Raw genomic sequence first — 14,154 nt, 5'->3', positions numbered from 1 at the left:
GAATTTAAGTCTTCTTATCATGCTATAATATACGGATATCATTTTCATTTGCAGTTGATAAAACAGAAATCTGTTATATCTTATCTGTGATTTTATTTCTATTATCCCTTCTTCTTAGTTCCTACACTCACCACTCCAAAGCGTACATTTCATTCAGCGTATTTCAGCGACAAAAATGATTTTTTAACGATCGGTATTTCAGTTCAGAACGTAACACAAAATTCCATTAAATGCGAGATCTATTTTATACACTGTCTATGGTCTCGTCGAAGTCGTAAACGATGTTTACTGGTTGTCATTATTTTCGTCTGTAAATTTTTAATAATTTAAAATATGTTAGAAAAAACATCTGGTATAGATAACAACCAGTTATCCAAAGAAGATTATTTAATTATGCGTGCGAAAGATGCATTACCAATTGACATTTATGCAGCTAAGTCCTGGTTAATTACTGCTAGATCGTTGTTTCCTCACAGTGCTAAAGTTCAGGTTAATATTCTTAATGTTTATTGACATCTATACAAAAAGTATTCAATTCGTTTTAATTTATATAGTGTGTCGTGCGTTATAGCTTATTATGTGTCATGCATTCAAATGACATTTTACAAATTATGTCATGGAATTAAATTATTGATATCTTTTTAACATCTACTATATAATAAGCAAATAACTTTTCAATAATAAATTGTGCTGTGTGTTCAATAGTTCGAAGCCTATCGGATCGAAAAGCTTTCAAAAAATGTGAAGGAAGCAGCAAAATGTTTTAGTGAAATGCAAGTCTATGAAATAAATTACATTATGTTATAAGAACCATTTGCACGTAAACAATTGTTTAAATGAAAAAACAGATTTCAGAATTTTCCGGACGATCGCGATATATGGAAGGAAATAGAAGCAGTAACAGCTTGTCTTCGTTTGGAACAATGCGATGCCGAAGCAGAATTTTTATGCCAAATGTTCCAACATATACCGCAAGAACTTCAGCATAAATTGCTTGTCATGACTGCTGATCATAGCGAAGATACAATGGAGCACTGTAAATTATTACTTCTTTTACTGCGTAGATTTCCTCAAACAATTGCCACTCATGGAGTAAGTATCTTTAGTTAACGTGTTTCTAATATTTGTATCTGCTGTTTTAGTTCTTAATCTGTTACATTTTTAGCCACGTTTAGTAGAAACTCTTCTTACCGCGGAGAAACACAGTCATCCAGGATGTGCGGTAAACGGATACAGAAAATTATTAACCTGTGACGCACTACCTCTCCTTGGTACTGCGCCGGTAGTATTAAATCCGAGGCTTAGCTTGAGATTACTTTGTAAAGCAATAGAATTTTATTTGACATACATACAGCAGCCGCAAGATAATCAGATTCAACAGCCCTGGGATAGACTGTTTCAAGTTGTAGAATTAATAGGGAAAAAATTAGGATGGGAATTAAGTAGTTTATTTTCTATGACTTGGAACAGAGAAGCATATTGCGAAAGATTGCACCAATATGCTGTTACACATTCTGCTAATTTATGCGAGGAAATGGTGGCTAGACAGCTATTAATGTGTACTGTTGCAGTATTATTAAGAATATTAAATGAACATACTGCACTGATTAATAATGATGAAACCATGTATTGTTTGGTAGAAGCATTCGCAGAATGCGTACATTCACCCACAGGTGAAGTGTAACATGTAATAATCTGTAACTTTACTTTAATCTATAATTTCATTATTTTTGTTATAATTAGAACCCAAATTGAAGAAACGGAAAAGGGAAGATAATGGAGGAATCGTAATAACTAGCGATGGTGATTACAGCGGTAATGGATTGGCATTAAACGTGAAGTTATGGGACTTGTTACATAGTAGTGATTATTTACAAAGAGAAATCGGGAAACTAAGTCAACAACTCCGATTAGACTCGTGGCTAAATTCTTTTTTAACAGATTTAGCTATGTATAAGGGTTTACACCATGAAGTGTTACCAAGATTATCTCAAGAACCAGCTAGTTTATCTGTTCACCTTCGTTTAGCAAGTACATGTTTCTTCTTGAAAGATTATAAGGTACGCAATGTATTTTCATATTTTTATACTTTACTTGTACTTAAAAATATGCCAAAATACATCATATTTCTTTTTCTAGGCAATGTTAGAGTATATAGTTTTAGTAGTTACTGCATTACCTTCGGTTTGCAGTAAGGTATCTCACAATTTAACTGTTCCATGTGGAAGACACTTACATTATTTGACGCTTGCACGTTTTCCTGTTATACAGTATTGTTGCAGATTATTGCTTCTAGCAATAAAGGTAATTATAATGTTATGATTAAAAACGTTTTTCATTCTGTTATTATATTTACAATACGTACTGTACGATAGGAAAATTTCTCTATACCTGGTGCTGTTGGGGATTTAGCTATAGGACATGCATTAGTTCTAATGCAAATTGATTGGCCGCAGGAAGCTAGTGCTTTATCCACAATTACGGAAAGGATTATTAATCGTGGAACTTTTTCTTACCCATTATTTCAGGCTTATATTATATGTGTAGATATTTTAGAAGAGTTAACATATCTATGGACAGAACATGGAGGTGGTGTATCTTTAGATATAGCTACTGGATCAGGGATTCTACAAAGTAAGTTATTTTATAAATTACACCATACATATCTTTATTTTTATCTATAATATGACTATATAAAAATATTTTATAGATCGACGTATTACTACTCGTGGAGCAGATAAAGGAGTCCGCGAAGAAGTAAAACAAGCAATGCGCCGACAAGCAGCTCGAGATGGCATCGATCCGTTAGATGAATTGTTACAAAAGTTTATTATCAATGAAAAAACAGCCATATTACACAGTTTAATTATTCAATAAATCAATTTAATCTTACTTTCATTAATTAATTTAATACATAATTTTAATTAAATCATTATATAATTTTTTATTTTGAGATATACACACGATTTTCTTAAGCCAACTTTAATATTTTATGTACATATATTATGTTAAAAGAAACAAAATTTTATTAACAATATCGGAATATCTGTTCTAGTTTTTACATGCGTCTTAGGTAATGAGTACTTTCAATTGTACCGGAATAATGATACCTTATCTAATCCCAACAAGCCACCTTTAAATGTAAATATATAAACATTATGATTTTGTTGATGATACAATTGAGTCATAAAGTTTATATACAAATACTTGTGACTATCCGTACTATACTGAATAATATGGAAAATTAATAAAACGTAAATATCTTATTAATTAGGCAGCTAAATTAATAAGGCTGTTAAGGATTATACAAATTACAAATTATAAAAATGAATAGGCGTAAATATTCCAGATTTTATATATTGCATTCTATCTAATATAGACATTCAATTGAAGAGCGATTAGGAATAATACTTTAATACCCGGCATGAAAGAAGCTATCTGGCTAAAATCTGGACCTGAAACTAATTGTGTATGAAGATCTAAACCCCCAGTATAGTTTCCACTTTGTATCATCTGTGATATTTGATGTAATCCTTGTAAAGAATTCTGTGACAGCTATAATAAGACGTACACAATAAATATATTTTTCCTTTTTTTTTAAATCGATAGTAGCAAAGTGCAAAGAGATATGCATACCTTATTCTCTCTAAGGCAATCGTATAAAACTTCGAGTTTTCTGGATACATCTGCTATTTTGCGTTTAATTTGCTGAAAAAAAATGAAAAATATTGGTAGTTTTGACTATAATATAATAAAATATATTATTCTTATAAATACGAAGAATCATCTTACTGGATTCTTGGCGTTTTCAAAGCACTGATTTTTTAATTCATCGAATACTGTTTTTAAGTGCATATGCTGTTCTGGAATCGGTGCTTTTGGTTTTTCCGGTTCCGGTGTTCTGGCAATTGCGACCGGTGGTGTAGGTTCCATTGGTTTGGCATATTGAGCAGCCATATTTGGAATATTCTGACTGATATTGGATTGATTTAGAATATTCTGATGATATTGTTGCGGGTTGAAAGATGCTTGCGTATCCGGATAAAATTTGTCGTGTTGCAATACCTAGAGTAGAAAAAAGAGGTAGAAAATAATGATATTTTATTAGTTAACAGAAACTTTTATTATGATCCTTACATTTGGTTCGGGTTGCGGTTGGGTTCCTCTTAATGGATGTAAAATCGGGTTTTGTGGCTGATAATCTTGTTTTGACTGCAGAAAATGTAATATTATGATATATTTAGAAAGAAATACCTTCATATACTAACTGCAATAACAAAATGGTACGCATGTATCGTAAAATGTAATATCCCACGACTACAATGTTTGTATAAAGCAGTTGGAAACGTCCTTGTATTTCACACTGTCACATTAGTTAATATAGAGTCACAGGAAATTGTTATTCGCAATTTACTAAATCGAATTTAAGAGATACTTAAGGGGAATAAACATATTTTGCTTAAAAAGAAATAGCAATGATGAAACAGTATAAACAACACTCAATCTTTTTTAGGTGTCTACCTTAATATTCATATTCTTCGAATATATTGCTTTCCACTTCCTGGTACCAGCATGATCCGCAGACATTTCTTTTTTGTTGCATAATGCTAGTACTGGCTATATTATTTAAATGTATGTATACATATATATATATATATATATATAATAAGGATAATGTTATACATAATAACTAATTACTAACTATTTTTCTGGCGCACTTGCATGAAAAAGATACAAAGCTATTTACCTGTATCCTAGAGGGCTTTGCAGCAGGTGGATCATTCCATCCAGCAGGCTGTACCGGTGCTTGATAGATGTTTGAGCGATCCATTGGTGGCTGATTTTCGCTTCCATACATTTGAGTCTGCTGAATTGGTTGCATTCTAGTTGGTTCATACATTTGATTTTGAGGTGGATTTTGCAGTGGCGACAATACATTAAGTTGAACTGGCTTAAAAGTTCCTGTTTCTTTAACATTTGATACGAGACTTTGTCCGGAGTACGTGTTCGTCGGCATAGGAACTTCTGGTTGATACATATTTGATGAAGAATAGCCTGATACTGGAGGAATTTGTTGATACGACGATGTTTGTTGAGGAAAACCAGTTTGTCCGTATGTTGAAGTAGATTTAACAGACGGATCTATTATATATTTTGATCTCGCTGGCGGTCCGGCGCTAGGTGGTCGAGATCCGATTCCGCTTGATGCACTTGAAGGAGGTGGTGGTGGAAGTGATTGAGGAACGGATGTTGAAGTGTAAGAATGAGATATTGGATCATATGGCATAGATGGTATAGGTGGCATAGGTTGCATAGATGGTATAGGTGGCATAGGTTGCATAGATGGTACAGGTTGCATTGATTGTACATGTGGTTGAAGCGGAGATATTCCAAACATTTGTTGTTGCTGTTGAGTACTGAATTGATTTGGGGGAGGTGCGAAAGATTGTTTCGTTGGAGCAGCAATGTTTGAATCGAAAAAGAGTCTTGTTGATCCAGTAGACAGTGGATTTTGTACACCTTGTATGCCAGTTACAGATCTTCTGGTTCGATCGTAATAAGCTTGCATTGCTGGTGCTTTTGGCACGACTTTCGATTCTTCAATATAACCTAAAGCTCGCATCAAGCGATTTTTTAACATTACGACTTTTTCATCTTGACTATTTCCCAAATAATTTAGTGCAGAATCGAGATCTCCTTCGGCCGCTAACATGTCAGCATAACGAGACAAAACGTTGGCAATTTTTCCTTCTATTGGTACGTCCCTAATATTTTGCGTTTCTAATGCTTTCTGCATTATAACTACTAGTTCTACTATTTCCTGAATTTCAACATTGGAAGATTCAACCATTTTATTCAAATTACCAGAACAAATATAACAAATTTGAGCTTGTTCTTTGAGTGTTACATCGTCAGATGATGCTAAACGATCTCCAAGCATGTCTATGAAATCAAAGGGACAGAATTGAGTATTATATATCTTAAGTTGTCACAATGCCTGCATTATAATACGATACATACCGCACAAAACAGATCGTTCTTGTGGATTGGAATGAATAAATATTCCAATCAACACTTCTTTCCAACAATTTATATCAGCATTGTTAACAACATCAGCCCAATTTTCACTAACTAATGAATTGATAAGAGAATTGAGAGCTCCAGAATGTTCTGAAAAGTATCTGTACTGGGTACGTGCTAACAAATCAGGTCCAGCAGCCATTGAAAGAATGACCGCATCTGCGTACCTTTTATTTGCAAAGCACAACGACACAGCAGCTTCTATATTTCCTAAGAGGATTGCTTGAATTATAAGCCCATCCTCATCTGTAAAATTACGTCATCTAATGTAATGAAAATTTAGGAAACGAAGTTCCTTATATGTAACTATAAAATTACCATCTGACACATTTATTTGAATGTTTTTATTTTTTGCAGCAGTTAATAATGTTTTCTTAGATTCTTGTGCAATAGCATCGAACACCATGCTTCCATCAATAATGTTTCCATTAAGTACCTAAATGAAGAATAGTATCTGTTATGTAATAATACTGTGAAAATTCTTCAAGTAATATAAAATTAAACTTACATTATTCAAGTTACCAACTCCTTCTGTAATACTATTAACATCTTCTTGTGAAACGAATTGATTTAATTTATTATTCATTGTTTCTATGTTATAACCAAGTAAATTCAATATATTCTTTGTCACATTTTCACTAAAATATGCTCCCACACAATTCCATATCTTTTTTCTATATATATCAGTAGTATTATCAACTTTCCCTTTGCAATAATCACTATATTGCTCGGTTTTAAGAACTTCCTCCAACTCATTTGAACGTTGAATTAATTCTGGTTGTGTAACCACTTGTGATATTATCACTCTTTTATTTGAATTTGGAGGTAAATTAGGATCTACAGGTCCATTTTCAAATATTATCAATTTACCACCAAACTAAAAAAAAGTTCATGATTCTTATAATAGAAATTTAAAACTATGATATATAAAAATCGATAAATATTACATATTTTAAAAACAGATGCTTACACCAAAGGATGCTCCAAATGGTCTTTTTAACCATTTTGGAGCCTTTGTCAAGGTGACTGCTGGTTCTGTCTGTACAGGAGGTGGTGCATGCGTGAAAGGATCCATTCCAGGGAAGGAATCTACAATTTTGTTAGATGTTTCTACTGACATTCGTTGTTGTCCTCCCAATAAAGAGTAAACTGCAGCATGCCCATCAAAGCTAGATCCCACAACTAACCCAGGATGTCTTGGACACCATGAGACATCAAAAATCCACTGATTTGTTTGTGCTAATTCACAAATTACTTCACCATTCTGTACGATAAAGAAATATACATATATAAATAAGAAATAAATTATATACATGTATTCGTAAACATACTCCTGTTAGACTTACTGGTGCATCTGAGTTAGGATTCCAACACAATATCCTATTATCTTTGGCACAACTTAAGAGTAAATCGGAATCATGTGGATTCCATGCAATTGATAGGACACCACGTTGATGATTTTGGAATGTTTTCAAGGGTGATGTTGCAAATCTCAAATCCCATAATTCAATTATAGGAGCCTGATCATCTTCTGATGCCAAGCACAACTGTGTTGCAACATCTGGATGCCACTGAACTACTTTCCATCTTACCTGTATGTATATATAAATGTACAAATGATGATATTACGAGTATTACAAAATATAGCGTAAGTAAAATTACCTTTGTATTTGTATCTGTTAAGTTGATAATTGGCTCATTTTTTCTCAAATCCCATATAGTACATCGTTGTGAAAACGTGGAAGCAAGGATATGTTGCACTGTAAGAAAAAGTAAAAATTAAAGATATAAATACATTAGCAGATTAAACATTATGAGATACCTTGCTTGTTCCAAGCAATATGTTGGACATCTTCTAGTGGTTGACTCCTGACTCCAGGAGTCATGGGAGAATTTGTGTTAACAATATCCCATATATAAATTTCATTTTCTGTTGCACCAGTTGCTAACAAATTTGCTTGAAAGGGATTAAAATCAAGTGCTCTAACTGGACCTGTATGTCTGTCCGTTTTACTTATCAAGTAATTATTATCATTAGCTAACATTTTAGCAGCTGAATAAATCTTTATAATGCCATAATCACAGCCTCCGACAATTATACCAGCTGGATTATTACCATATGAACCCCATATTATTTTATGAAATCTAAAATTTTTATAAATTTATGAAGTATTGTCAACTATCTGATATACAAGTGCAAATATAATTTATCTCCAACCTATGGTCACTTGCAACACTGATCTTAAGCTCCAAATCATATCCAGGTTGTTGTAAGTTTAAGGAATATAAGTCCAAGCTGGCAGATGTGTTAAAACTTGCATCAAGTTGTTGGGCTGCAGTTCCTGCAGCCAATAATATAGGATGCTGAGCCGGTGGTGACCATGCTACATTGACAGTCTTGAGTAACTCCTTAATCTTCATCCTTGGGTCCCTAAGAAATAAATTATTTATATTTATTACCTATATATAAATGGTATTTCAGTAAATCTTCTATGTAGAACTAGAAAATAATACACAGCGATATATTGTAGTGCAACATAGATATATATTTACTTAATTGTACTTCGATATGAAATTATTTAAATCTTAAGTAAATAAATTTATATAAAAACACTAATAGAAACATTTAAGAGAAAATTTATTTAAGAAAAATCATATATTTTCTCAAGATTTTACTTTCAGCAAAATCATGTGAATGAGTTATTGATAACATACGCTCTGAATTAATTATACTATTGTAATGCAAATTTTATAAGCATAAATAATAATACTGTAAATGCATTATATTCGATTCGTCGGTTCAGCGCCCTACTACTATTAAATTGCAGCACGTGTACATTAATGTTCTACAGTTAATATTTAATTTCAGATGGAACAGGGAATATATAATTTATTTAAATAATATTTTCTCACCTTAATATATCAAATTAACAGTAATTAAGTGTATTTTACAGAAATAAATCCCTAACGTCAAACAAGTAGCAATCACCCGTCAACTTCTTCCAACGTGGCGAACCATACGTTCAGAATAGTGCTGACCTCTTTGGTATTCGTGATAAACATACAGTTTGCTCTTTTTCACTTCCATCGAGTATAATAGAGGAGAAATAGACAGACATTTCTTCCACGTAGAATATTCTAGATTATGTGTTCTTTCATAATAATCCTAATGTAATTGCAATCTATGATTGTACACAAGTACCAAAATAATCTAATGAATTCTCATTCTAGATGGAACAGTTCATTCGAGTAGACCGTACGAGATTTCCTTAAATGTATATATTTATCGCATTGACAATTTGAAAAATTTAAGCAAATATCATATATGTATACAATGTATTTAATATTATAATTGTAATTTATTTATTATCATCCCCTTTCATCCTCGTTACTGTCTTCTTAATTGGCATTTAACCTAAGAATTAATAATTAACAAATCTACATACGTAGTTTTATTTGACATTTAGTCTTTTTAAGCTTATTTGTATTTCCCAAATCGTATAAACCATCAATTTATGATCGGAAATATAAAATATATGAAGAAATACATTGTATATGAAATTGAACGTACATATAATTTATATAATACACAATTTTTGCATAAGAAATAAGTAATACATCCAATAGACGTAACTCTGCTTACAGATATAAAATACCAAATCCGTCATTCACATTGTACTTTTCTTTTTTTAAATTATTTTTTTCTTTTAAACGTGTTTAATTGAAGATGTGGGGTTACAAAGTGTTTTGATACAACACTGCGTTATTCATAGCGTCCTAGCTCCTTGGAATTCATTCCAGTCGTCGAATCTGTGGCAGTATGCATGCAATATAAATTTCTGTGCGCTATTTTAATTCAATAGAATCCTAATAGTACCCATTGACAGTGCGATAATTTTTTATTTCATGAAAAAATAGTGTTTATCGTATAGAAATAACGACAGGAATCATCTTCTCGATGTCATATACGTATGTGAGGTACATACATATGTACACATGTCTGAAATCGTTTCAGCGCATTCCGTGTACTCCACCGCTAAAACTCGTGATGCGTTTTTGATTCGAATTCAGGTAAACTATAAAATTGATTACAAACCTTGAAGACTGTATTTTCTTCTTATTTTCACTTTCATTGTAATTTGCGTAATGATAAAGTAAATGGAACTTTTCTTTATAGAAATTACTTAAATAATAGCACGAACATTTATCGAGACTTTCGTAATGTTCTCCAGTTCAAGGTAGACATCGTAATTACTTTTCACGATGACCCGCGATGAAAAGTATGTTATAACGGAAGTGCGGCTTCAACGATAACAGTTAACTATTCCATAATGAGATAGATGTGTAGTTATTGTCAAAATTAGTTAAGTTTAGCGTTCTCTCAACGAGGATCACGATGTGGCCACGACTGAGAAAGTCTTGTCGCGCGTGGTCGATCATTCTCTCGATTGCTCTTTTGATGGGAATATTCTTCGTTTGGTCATGGAAAAGGCGAGAGGACGAAGATTCTCCTAACGATTACGTTTCACTTCGGTAAGTGATTACGAAAATGAAAATTCGTAATTAAAATTCTTGAAAATATCATTAAAAAGGAACATTATTGTTTCTTTTCGAGAAATAATTGGAATAGAATATTAATCACTGTAGATGAATTTACCAATTTCAATACTGTAATTTCGTTCTGCACCTTCTTTTCATTCCCAGGCTCTTAGACAATCAAAGAGATTACATAGATCGTAAAGGAGTACATGTAGTAGTAGGACATTATATTGGAGATTCTGTGGATCCAATGAAAGCTCCGAATATTACGAAAGGTAAATTACGAAATACGTAATAATTCGTACTTAATTCTTAATGAATTCAGTCGTATCTTCTATTTTTCATTAATAGATCTCATTAACAAAAATATGTTTGATCCACGGCCATTTGAGGGAAAGAATGGCAATCCGGTTCTTGTACCGGCGAAAGACTTTTATAAAATGCAGCAGCTTTTTCAAATCAATCGATTTAATTTGATGGCTAGTGATAGAATACCATTGAATCGATCTCTACCAGATGTTAGAAGAAAAGGGTAATGTGTTTATTGGACATTTATCTTATCTATAACATATCAGCAGTAGGTAATTTACCGATTGCAGGTGCATAACACGATATATGAACGTAGGTAACTTACCGAAAACGTCGATAATTATCGTCTTCCATAACGAAGCTTGGAGTACGTTACTCAGGACTGTATATAGCGTAATTAATAGATCGCCAAGGCATTTGTTAGAAGAAATTATTCTCGTTGATGACAATAGTGACAGAGGTAAACAAATAATATCTTTTATTAATACTTGTACTCTTTGTACATGCTTTAAAAAACAAATTTCTTGTTTGTTAGATTTTTTGAAGGACGCGTTAGATGAACATGTAAAGAATTTAAAAGTTTCCGTTAAGGTTCTTCGTTCCAGGAAACGTATAGGATTAGTGAATGCGAGGCTTCTAGGTGCCAACAGAGCCAAAGGGGAAGTCCTCACATTCCTTGACGCACATTGCGAATGCACGGTTGGTAGGTAAGCTCTTTTGTTAATATTTTTATGATAAATACAGCATTACATACACGATAAAACGATATATTTTTTATTACGACGTTTACATCAATATGTTTTAGGATGGTTGGAACCCTTACTTGAAGCGGTTGCTAAGAATAGAACTAGGGTAGTATCACCTGTTATCGATATAATAAATGACGATACTTTCAGTTATACACGGTGAGATATAATTATGTTCACCATCTTTTGACAATTAAATAAATAACAATACAATATCGCAGGTCTTTCGAGTTACACTGGGGTGCATTTAACTGGGATTTGCATTTTCGCTGGCTAACGTTAAACGGTCGATTGTTGAAAGAGAGGCGTGAAAATATCGTCGAACCGTTCAGAACACCCGCCATGGCTGGAGGATTGTTCTCTATGAATCGAAATTACTTTTTTGAACTAGGGAGTTACGACGATCAAATGAAAATTTGGGGCGGTGAAAATTTGGAATTATCTTTTCGAGTATGGCAATGCGGCGGTAGCATCGAGATCGCTCCCTGCTCTCACGTGGGGCATCTCTTTCGAAAATCCTCACCGTATACGTTCCCAGGCGGTGTCGGGGAGATTCTATATGGGAATCTCGCTAGAGTAGCCTTGGTTTGGATGGACGAATGGGCAGAATTTTATTTTAAATTTAATACAGGTAATTAAACTTTCTTTAAAAGATTGTTTCACAAATGAATTAAGCGCTCACTGTACGTCTCCTTTCAGAGGCAGCTAAATTAAGAGACAAACAACCAGTTCGAGGTAGATTGGAATTACGTAAGAGGCTACAATGTAAGAACTTCGAGTGGTATTTGAATAATATATGGCCAGAACACTTCTTTCCGAAAGACGACCGTTTCTTTGGACGGGTAGATCTAAGTTTAAAATTATTATTAAATAAAAAGCTTAAACGTTAAATCATCGTAATAACTATTCATGTATTTTGATTACGATATATTTCAGATTCTGCATATTTCATCGAACAAATGCATTATGCGACCAACCGCGAAAGGGACGTATTCTCAACCCTCGGGATATGCAGTCCTTGAAACGTGCCTTCCACGACCAATACTTAGTCAAATGTTTGTGATGACGACGGATGGAATTATAATGACCGATGAGAGCGTCTGCTTGGATGCACCCGACCATGACACCCAGCACAAGACACCAAAGGTCAAGATAATGGCGTGTAGCGGCCACGATAGACAAAAATGGCGATATGACGAACAAGTGTGTTTCGAATTTTTACCTGTATTCGTTTATAAGCTTTGGATAAATTCTGAATTTTTATTTTGTCCTTTTTAGTCGAAGACTTTCGTGCACGTATCTTCCGGAATGTGTTTGCAATCAAAGAACGACGAGGGTCCTGTGATAGCAGCTTGTACAAAAAACATCGATCAGAAATGGTTATTGGAATCGATTCCTTGGAAATAATAACATCGGTATTTTCTTATATCGAACGCTATCTCAAAACACGATACATTTGTACAAATTATTTCTAATGGAAATTTAATTTACGAATTTTTACTTTCATATACTTGCGGCTATTTCTACAGGAAATATTTGTAAATAAATGTATGGCTGGCTCTTTTATAAAAGTTGTCAATATTTATAAAAAGGAACTATTCGATGCATTCGATTTATGAACTTTGGCGTCATCTTGATTAAACGTGTGTCGCACACGTTTTTGCCAGGCTAATATAGAAGTTTCTCAAGTAGGTAATACGTCATTGTCAATTCCGGAGAAGATGCTGTCCGTAGTAGGTGATTCATCGAACCACTAAGGCTACACGCGACGAATCATCTTTATCGTCGATCTTATCAAGGTTGCGTTGTTCTCGAGATTACGCGAATTTTGCATTTACGGTATCAAATGTATCTAGACGGAAAGTACCTATTTACATGGATAAGTGGTCCCACGAATATCGCAAATTTATCAAATTTCATTTTATCCCTATCTATATCGTGGCTATTTATTTTTTTTTTTGCCAAAAAAGTTCTCTACGAAAGCGACGAACGTCGAGTGGAATAGGTTTTTTAGAGAGGCGTTTTAAGCGTCGTTTCGAGTAGAACAATCAGAATTCGTACCAATAGTCTGGTTGGCGTAGTTTACCGATATGTGGGTCAAAGTCATGTCCTCGGCGAGGCCAAGAAGCCACTTAGCTCGAAGCGGCCTAGTCTCCCTGTTCGTTACGATCACCTCCAGGCCAAGTTTGGTCGAGATGAGCGAGTCTTTATTTATGGATCGGTATCGTTAAGCGCGTTAATCCGTACGAGTCTTTTCTTTGAATTCGTCAATTCGCATTCATAGACACGGAATCGTGCGATTCGATTATCTTTCGGTGGAAGCAACGATTCTCCGACGTCCATCGAAATTTTACATAGTCTTTATCTTTATATTTTTACAACTATTATATTCCTGATAAAAAAGAAACTTTACATTACGTGTATATCAACGAATAAACGATAAAAATAGAAAGGAGATCTGGAAGAATCGGCGAACGAA

General features: G+C 33.6%; 3 protein-coding genes across 7 annotated transcripts in view; 2 read left to right on the top strand and 1 right to left on the bottom strand.

The window, feature by feature from the left end:
* The first annotated feature begins 183 nt into the window (after positions 1-183).
* On the top strand, positions 184-2,892 carry IntS10 (integrator complex subunit 10). 3 transcript variants are annotated; one of them, XM_033329145.2, is made up of 8 exons: positions 184-489; positions 706-773; positions 849-1,092; positions 1,166-1,673; positions 1,744-2,060; positions 2,140-2,304; positions 2,376-2,634; positions 2,711-2,892. In XM_033329145.2, the coding sequence occupies exons 1-8, from the start codon at positions 334-336 to the stop codon at positions 2,875-2,877; spliced, it is 1,884 nt and encodes a 627-aa protein (XP_033185036.1). In that variant the 5' UTR covers positions 184-333; the 3' UTR covers positions 2,878-2,892. The 3 variants fall into 3 exon arrangements, with proteins under 3 accessions (XP_033185036.1, XP_076473301.1, XP_033185037.1); XM_076617186.1 differs by lacking the exon at positions 706-773 and having other exon boundaries at positions 359-489; XM_033329146.2 differs by lacking the exon at positions 184-489 and having other exon boundaries at positions 708-773; positions 856-1,092.
* Sec31 (COPII coat complex component secretory 31) overlaps positions 2,652-14,154 on the bottom strand; it is a 34,533-nt gene continuing 23,030 nt past the window's right edge. Inside the window, exons 1-14 of one of the 2 annotated variants that reach the window (XM_033329142.2) lie at positions 8,995-9,132; positions 8,300-8,512; positions 7,904-8,226; positions 7,744-7,841; positions 7,428-7,673; positions 7,052-7,345; positions 6,590-6,958; positions 6,400-6,517; positions 6,022-6,327; positions 4,748-5,943; positions 4,138-4,212; positions 3,793-4,065; positions 3,637-3,708; positions 2,652-3,555 (exon numbers count right to left, since the gene is read on the bottom strand). In XM_033329142.2, the coding sequence (XP_033185033.2) occupies positions 3,367-3,555; positions 3,637-3,708; positions 3,793-4,065; positions 4,138-4,212; positions 4,748-5,943; positions 6,022-6,327; positions 6,400-6,517; positions 6,590-6,958; positions 7,052-7,345; positions 7,428-7,673; positions 7,744-7,841; positions 7,904-8,226; positions 8,300-8,502 (3,762 nt within the window). In that variant the 5' untranslated portion in view covers positions 8,503-8,512; positions 8,995-9,132 and the 3' untranslated portion in view covers positions 2,652-3,366. Of the gene's footprint in view, positions 3,556-3,636; positions 3,709-3,792; positions 4,066-4,137; positions 4,213-4,747; positions 5,944-6,021; positions 6,328-6,399; positions 6,518-6,589; positions 6,959-7,051; positions 7,346-7,427; positions 7,674-7,743; positions 7,842-7,903; positions 8,227-8,299; positions 8,513-8,994; positions 9,133-14,154 lie in introns of those variants that run through there. The other variant, XM_076617184.1, reaches the window with a different exon arrangement.
* On the top strand, positions 9,861-13,246 carry LOC117154082 (polypeptide N-acetylgalactosaminyltransferase 13). Of its 2 annotated transcripts, none has more exons than XM_033328748.2 (11): positions 9,861-10,152; positions 10,314-10,614; positions 10,786-10,895; positions 10,972-11,152; positions 11,220-11,389; positions 11,465-11,632; positions 11,735-11,834; positions 11,897-12,306; positions 12,375-12,517; positions 12,612-12,878; positions 12,954-13,246. In XM_033328748.2, the coding sequence occupies exons 2-11, from the start codon at positions 10,478-10,480 to the stop codon at positions 13,080-13,082; spliced, it is 1,815 nt and encodes a 604-aa protein (XP_033184639.2). In that variant the 5' UTR covers positions 9,861-10,152; positions 10,314-10,477; the 3' UTR covers positions 13,083-13,246. The 2 variants fall into 2 exon arrangements, with proteins under 2 accessions (XP_033184639.2, XP_033184640.2); XM_033328749.2 differs by having other exon boundaries at positions 10,259-10,614.

This window comes from Bombus vancouverensis, chromosome 3, assembly GCF_051014615.1.
Source record: "Bombus vancouverensis nearcticus chromosome 3, iyBomVanc1_principal, whole genome shotgun sequence".
Taxonomy (NCBI): domain Eukaryota; kingdom Metazoa; phylum Arthropoda; class Insecta; order Hymenoptera; family Apidae; genus Bombus; species Bombus vancouverensis.
Note: the sequence above shows the minus strand (reverse complement) of the source record. Positions and strands in the feature narration are given on the sequence as shown.

Excerpts from the sequence above, each read along its gene's own strand:
- IntS10 (XM_033329145.2), top strand. The coding sequence starts at position 334 with ATGTTAGAAAAAACATCTGGTATAGATAACAACCAGTTATCCAAAGAA. Across the intron at positions 774-848 it reads GCAAAATGTTTTAGTGAAAT|ATTTCAGAATTTTCCGGACG; the intron begins GCAAGTCTATGA and ends ATGAAAAAACAG. Across the intron at positions 1,093-1,165 it reads AAACAATTGCCACTCATGGA|CCACGTTTAGTAGAAACTCT; the intron begins GTAAGTATCTTT and ends TTACATTTTTAG.
- LOC117154082 (XM_033328748.2), top strand. The coding sequence starts at position 10,478 with ATGTGGCCACGACTGAGAAAGTCTTGTCGCGCGTGGTCGATCATTCTC. Across the intron at positions 10,896-10,971 it reads AGCTCCGAATATTACGAAAG|ATCTCATTAACAAAAATATG; the intron begins GTAAATTACGAA and ends TTTCATTAATAG. Across the intron at positions 11,835-11,896 it reads GATACTTTCAGTTATACACG|GTCTTTCGAGTTACACTGGG; the intron begins GTGAGATATAAT and ends ACAATATCGCAG.